Here is a 7,085-nt window from a genome sequence, read left to right as displayed (position 1 = left end):
AATAAAATTATAGCGGAGCCAGCGCGGCCTACGGCCGCGCGCGGAGCCCCATAGGTATAGAGAAATGGTCTATAACTAGGGGACGTCATTTTCACAAGCTACCATCCACCCATCCATCCATCCATCCATCCATCCATCCATCCATCCATCCATCCAGCCATCCATCCATCCATCCATCCATCCATCCATCCAGCCAGCCAGCCAGCCAGCCATCCATCCATCCATCCATCCATCCATCCATCCATCCATCCATCCATCCATCCATCCATCCATCCATCCATCCATCCATCCATCCATCCATCCATCCATCCATCCATCCATCCATCCATCCATCCATCCAGCCAGCCAGCCAGCAAAGGCTTGAAAATTCTTTGGGGGGAAGGGGTGGGTTTAACCTTGCAGGCGTTTGCCGTATAGAAAGCTCTCACGAACAAATCCACTTATAGATCTTACGAGGTTGTTTTAACAAATTGCGCTACGCGAGAAAATTATTGTTTTCAAATATTTTAATAGAAAATAGGCAAAATTATGTTTTTCTATAGAATAATTTTTCGGAAGCGATAAAAATCGCTAAAAAAGCGCGAGATTTGGTGCTCAGCGCGAGAGAGCGGGAGAAGGGGTCCAAAATCTTGAGACTCCCGCCTTATGCGGGAGAGTTGACAGGTATGCTCTTGTTCTATTTTTCTTCACATATTTACTTTTTTTCACCCGATTTTACAAGACGTCTGCGCAAGTTGGGTTGACAGCTATGAAATACTAGAAATAAAACCAAAAGTGATTTTTAATTCATTTCAATGAATGATTGGTCAAATTCTCACAAAGATGAACAATGCTAAAATAAATTGAGAGCTCTTCTCCTAAAACCCTTGTATTAATAATTTGTGAAAAACAACATATATTTGAAAAACACTTGAAATTTAAATCGACCATTCTGGAATTCTGGTTTGATTCTAAAAATAGCTACACATGCGGTTACTAGGACCTTTTGGATCCGTTATTACCTTAAAAATATGCCTTGTTTTTATAACACATACAATATTTTGAATAACCCTGGGTACCTCAATGTTTTCTTACAAAAAACTTTTTGTTTTCTCATATGTCACATATCTATCTATTTTGTACCCCAAAGTGGTCCCAAAGTAAAATTTAGGTTTCATAGAAAGCCAAGACAGCTTTTTTGCAGAGGAGCAATTTGCTTGAAAGCTATAGTTTTTTCCCTCTACAGCTTCTTCTATAAAAGCTCTTCCAACATCTGGCTTATCAGATCATAGAGCTTTATGCAACAGCAAAGTTCATATATTCGTTTTCTGTAATGGGTTTTATTTAAGAAAGTTTTAGTTGAGAGTATTGAGACAGTTTTAGGTTTTATGAACTAGGTTTTTGTAGTATTTTGTATTGTTTGTAAGGAAATTTTCAGTTTTCTCTTAAATGCTTTTCTCCAAACTTTCTCAGGTGAATCTCAGCCAGAGATTCTGAAAACAAGCTGAGTTAATGTAGGTCACCAAAAAAGATAACATTTTAAAAATAGAAAAATTGTTCTAAAGAAATGAACCAGAGTTAAAAAGTAAAAAAAAACCCTAGTTTTTTCCCAAGTTAGTCTGACAGGTTCTTGTATAATGTGCGTTTTGTGACATTTAGGCTATTTAGGCCTAATGAATAGTCTCTCTTGCTCTTTTTATGAAGATATGATGACAATGAATTATGGTAGAGCAATTGATGTAGATAAGTTAATTATAAAAAAAACTGGTCTCTTTTATGATCCCTTAGCTAATAGGATCATTCTAGGTTCTTATATGTGGTTCTTAACTTTATAATAGAATAATTGTTTTGATATATTAGAGTGATTTTCATCCTTATTAAGGTTGCATTCTAAAGCATGAAAGAGAAGGTTGATATAGAGCTTTTTCCAATATTTGCATTTTTTAAACTTTACACAAGAAAAACAAAATTATAAAGCCCTATCCTGGAAAATTAAGTGAGGTAATTTAAAAAAAATAAAAGGAATTGGGGCAGTACAGGCAGGCAGTGAGTACCTTTACGTCAAATCCACTGCGATAGTGTGATTTTGCTGTATCAGTGATCTATCAAGTATTATTACACTAAGAGCTCAACCCCTTCGCTTTTCCTCTATATTAATGATATCCTTTGTAATGTCAATAAAAACTTAACTAACATTTTTGTTCTAGGTATTCCATGGGAGGATTGGGAGGACACCACTTTAACTAATAATAGCAGTATTTGTAGAACATGCAATCTTTATATGTTTCACATAGGGTGCCTTTTTGTGGGTGATGGAACATGATGTATAATGGAAGTGCAGGGGAGAGGGGGGTCTACTTATGTGTATGCTGAAAAAAAATCATGCTGGCTCCGCTTTTAGGCAGTGCCTAAATCTATATATTATGGAATATTTACGGATCAACTTTTCTGCAAGCGCTACAAACAGAGGTTGCCTACACTAACTGAAAAATTCAAACGAACGAAAATGCAATGCGCCATTTTAATTTTGTTACAAGTGGTCTGTATCCATTTGTATAATTAAAATTTTCGGGATTTCTCGTACGCACATTCAAACTGACATTTTCTGTACATCATCAACTGATGTTTTTTACCCGATGTTTTTGGATAACAAAAAAGGCGCGACAAGTAAGGTACAAGTTTACTGAAAGAAATCCGTGCAGATAGTTCTAATTTGCCAGAAAAAAAAAAAGATTGGCAAAAACGGCGCCACAGGACACCCGCTGATTAGTCGGCACTTTCTGATGTAACATAAAAAAAATAATTATTATTTCACAGTAGTAATCGATTTCCTTGGGGATACTTAGTCTTGAAATAACAAAAATTTAATCCGTTCGATCCTGGGTTTGTTGTCTTTCTAAAAAAAGGAATTTTCTTTGTTTGACTCGATGACTTGTGTGATGGCTGTCCTACAGTTGTGTAGTTAGTATCTGACATGTCTGATATTGGACTCTTACATTTTAACCTTTTATACAAAAACATTAAATATTAAAATGTTTTTAGAAATAAAACATTAAATGTTTTTAAACATAAAACATTAACATGCTCGTAAAAACAGTGTTTTTGTACGAGCTTACCGCGGTTCGGTTTAAAGAGTATTTTCAGCCCACTCATTTTTTTTAAAAAGAATAAACACCATTACACTAATCCTCCAAAGTTACATTTATAGATAACAAACTGAGACAAGATGGGCCCGTGCCGTAGTTATCGTTTTTAGTAAAAATGGATAATTAATTTAGCTAGAGTAGTAAGTGCGTTTAAGCGAGATTTGAAAACATCTAGAAGAGGATTTTTCTCTTCTTTCCACAAGACTAAAATTTTGACTAAATAGTATCAATTACACTCGGCAATCTAAGGCAATAGTCCCCCCCGAGGGACCATGGGAATTTTATATAAAATTCAACAAGGTCTAAAAGCTGGGTGATGTGTGTTTGCCTCCCTGTCAGATCTGGATCAACGTTATAGCCATAATGAGTCGTACTATCTACCGGAATCAATAGAAAGAAGTGCCATTTTAAGCGACAGGTCTTGACGCTTTACTTCGCATATCAATTGTTAGAAGTTCACGCATAGGGTGTTCACATTTGTTACCACGAGAAAAGAAATCAAGCGAAGGGCGGCAAGATCAAGCCACTCGGAAATATCGCGTTTTACTAGTTTACTGTGTTTTCTGTTCTGAGAATAACAATGTCTGAAGTATTAGTTACAAATAGCAGCCTGCTCAATACAACCACTGGAAGTGATCAGGGACAGTTTAGCGGTGTGGGAATTCGACTGCAAGACCTTCCGTTCCTCGTCTTCTGTCTTTTGCTAGCCTTAGTGATCATATGTGGGAACAGTCTTGTCATGGTCGCTTACCGTGCAAACTCAAGACTTCGTACCAAAGCGAATTTATTCCTGGTGAGCTTGGCTGTTTCAGATTGTCTTGTCGGCGTTGCTGCGCTGCCCTTGTGGATTTTAATCAATGTTCTTCGCATCCCCTCTTCAAGTGCCTTTCACATTCTCTTTATATCATTCGATATTTTTAGCGCTCTTACATCGGTGTTCCATCTGACTGCAATTAGCGTGGAGCGTTTCGTAGCGGTCTCAAGACCTTTGCACTACGCCTCGTTGTCATTCCGCTACTACAAGCTCACAATTATCATAGCCTGGCTTTCCTCCGCTCTCATCGCAGCCCTATACCGAATTGCTCAGATATCAAACTATATGAGCCACTACGTACCCTTCCTCCTATGCATGGGATTCCTAGGGCCACTATTCATCATAGCGTCAATGTACTGTAAGATTTTTAATATCGCTAGAATGCTAATTCTTAAAGACCCTGGTGAAGAGATAGCACTGGCACGAGCACAGTGCAGGCAGAGCGCGAAGTCTGTCTTGAGAAGGGAGCGCAAGGTAGCTGTCACTGTGTCTATCATTACTGGACTCTTCTTCTGTGCGTGGCTACCATTTTGGACCGTGCTCATGATCTCGTTCTATTGCGGGCCAGGGTGCTTTTATAGTAATGCTGCTATGATGGGAACAATAGCCTTCAGTAAGTGGATGCATTATGGGAATAGCGCAGTCAACGCTTTTGTGTACGCGTTTCGCGATCGGGAAATGAGAAGGACTTTCGCTAGGATTCTAGGAAAAAGATGCGGTAACCGATGCTTCCAAGAAAATGTCGATGAAATTCCTTCTACTTATCTTTGATGCATGTAAAGTCAGGCACAAGTAGTACGAGAGGCGCATGAGAAGTTACATAGTGATATTGGTCTGAATGCTGTTAATGGAAGAGAGTAAATAAAAGTTCTATGTGAACTTACACGACAAGGCCTTGTGCAAATACCGGTCGTTTGAAATATATGACCTGACTCTCTGCAGCCAATGTCTGGTCCAGCATTAATAAACATTACTGCTTAATCTGATAAAAAGCGCTCTTAAATCAATCCAAAAATGTAATTAAATAGTCAAATTAAATAACAAAACATGCCTTCTACAATGGTGTTTCGATCTCTGTACATTTGCTGCGGTTTCGGGTAGAATAATTTTGACTTAAATTGACCAAAACGCGATGACAACAGCTTTGGGTAATGGAAGAGAAATTACTGCACAAATTATAAAAACGAAAAGAGGTGAATGCATTATTTCGCTTATCACTACACAATAAACAATCCCTCATTTTCTCTTTGTTTTTAGTCTTTTAGAGAAACAATTTTACTCCAACGTCCCAGTGTGGCCTCGTAAGAATAATAGGATAGCTAATGATAAAACGGCGGTGGGAGCCGATATATGTATGTTTTACCAAATAATAAAATTATTATCATTTTTGCCTACTTTGATTCGATGCTTTGGTTACTAAGGTCGTCCTCGTCTTTATCAATGCTTCCAGAAAGGCTACCACAAAATTATTCTAGCCTAAATAAAATTCTATTAGCGTTGATGTGTGGCAGCCGAAAGGGTTGATTAAATACAAATCATTAAGTTGAATTCAAAGCTCCAAGGGTAAAGTTTAGTGATCAGATGATCTCTTTTAAAGCTCGCCTTTTTTCATTCTGTAAGTTCTATCAATCTTAGTTTCATATTATGATAAGCTAATGCCCACTGATGTCTTGAGGGGCACTGCTTACTCTCCATGTCTACAAAAAAGGCAAGTAGTTTATAATATATTAATATTTAATGATAAAATTATAATACTAGAACAGGGGCGGCGGACGGGGAGGGGCAGGAGGGAACGCCCCCACAACTTTTCTGAGCAGGTGTTTCTTTATATATGAACGTTTTTTTTTTAACCGTAGGGTTTCAGGCGGTTATGCAACCGACAACAAATTTGTTGAACAGTTTAAAATCCTGCGCGTTCTTATAAATAGCGCTTAAGGATTTAGAACCACCACTCACCCCTCCACCCAGATCCCACCAACCACCCCTTCCCATGAAACCACTACCCATCCCCAACCCCCAACTTTCGCCCCCTCCACTTATGGGACCACTCAGCCACCCCTGATAGAAGTAATAAAAAAAAGCAGTAATGATAATAACAATATTAATGATCATGATGATATGATGATAATGGGCCGGGAATGATACTTCTAATAATAAATCCTGTATTTTTTAATAATAATTTACGATTGAATTTTGTAAAAGTTAATGCTTCACCTATTTCTAGCTATATAGCTATAAATAAAGTAATAAAAACAGAATTTGTTCACTCCATTCTAAAACAATAATGATAATAATAATAATAGTAATGACTATGGACCACTGTTACGTTTGTTATGTTGGGAGTCATTTCCGATATTATTTTAATACATGTCACAGATTGTGTAATTCATCAAGTCAGAGAGTAATGCCTGGTGCAAACTATTGATGACATAACGACATCGACACGCGCAGTCTGTTAAGCCCGACATGCTGACATGCCTGTCCTCTTATGTCGTTATGTCCATGTCGTTATGTCGGGCTTATGTCAAAATTTACACTTGAACATTAGGAAGATAAGAAGATAATGTCGTTATGTCACTAATGTGCACCAGGCATAGATATCACATTATTAGCAACTCTACAGAAATTTCTTTTAACACTTTCTCTCTTATCTTTTTTACGCGATTGTAAAACGTTTTTAATTGATGTTTCATAATTGCTTATCAGTGAATTTTATATATGCAGTTGTTTAGTATGTTAATCCTTCCCACAGCCACTTGCGGTTTTCGCTTTAGTTAGATACCATCGCCTTTTCTATCGCTAAATCGTCGCCAAAAGATAACTCAATCAGTGGGTTCCATATGAGTGACGATTACCTCGTATTGTTTCCATGAAAACTCTAAAATGCATAAGGAAAAAAAAGAATAAATACGATTTGTATTTTACTTCTAGGGAGAATTTTTGACTTTTGGTGATCGAGTGGCGAAAATACTTCTGCGTTGAGCATTCCTTATAGAGTAATCCGAATTCACTTATCCAACAGTAAAACACTCTTTTTCTCTTTTGAATGATTAACGCGGAAATTAAATGGAAGCACAGGAAATGCACTCTAATTTCAAGACATTGAGTGATGGATATCTTGAGATACGACCACCACGTTATGAGCT

General features: G+C 37.4%; 1 protein-coding gene across 1 annotated transcript; it reads left to right on the top strand.

The window, feature by feature from the left end:
* The first annotated feature begins 3,279 nt into the window (after positions 1-3,279).
* Positions 3,280-5,331, top strand: LOC5508236 (octopamine receptor beta-3R). Its single transcript, XM_001628801.3, has one exon. It carries the CDS (start codon positions 3,706-3,708, stop codon positions 4,708-4,710), a length of 1,005 nt encoding a protein of 334 aa, XP_001628851.1. The 5' UTR covers positions 3,280-3,705; the 3' UTR covers positions 4,711-5,331.
* The last annotated feature ends 1,754 nt before the right edge of the window (positions 5,332-7,085 follow it).

Source organism: Nematostella vectensis, chromosome 7, assembly GCF_932526225.1.
Source record: "Nematostella vectensis chromosome 7, jaNemVect1.1, whole genome shotgun sequence".
NCBI classification, from domain to species: domain Eukaryota; kingdom Metazoa; phylum Cnidaria; class Anthozoa; order Actiniaria; family Edwardsiidae; genus Nematostella; species Nematostella vectensis.
The sequence above is the reverse complement of the archived record's forward strand: the minus strand, read 5'-3'. Positions and strand labels throughout refer to the sequence as shown.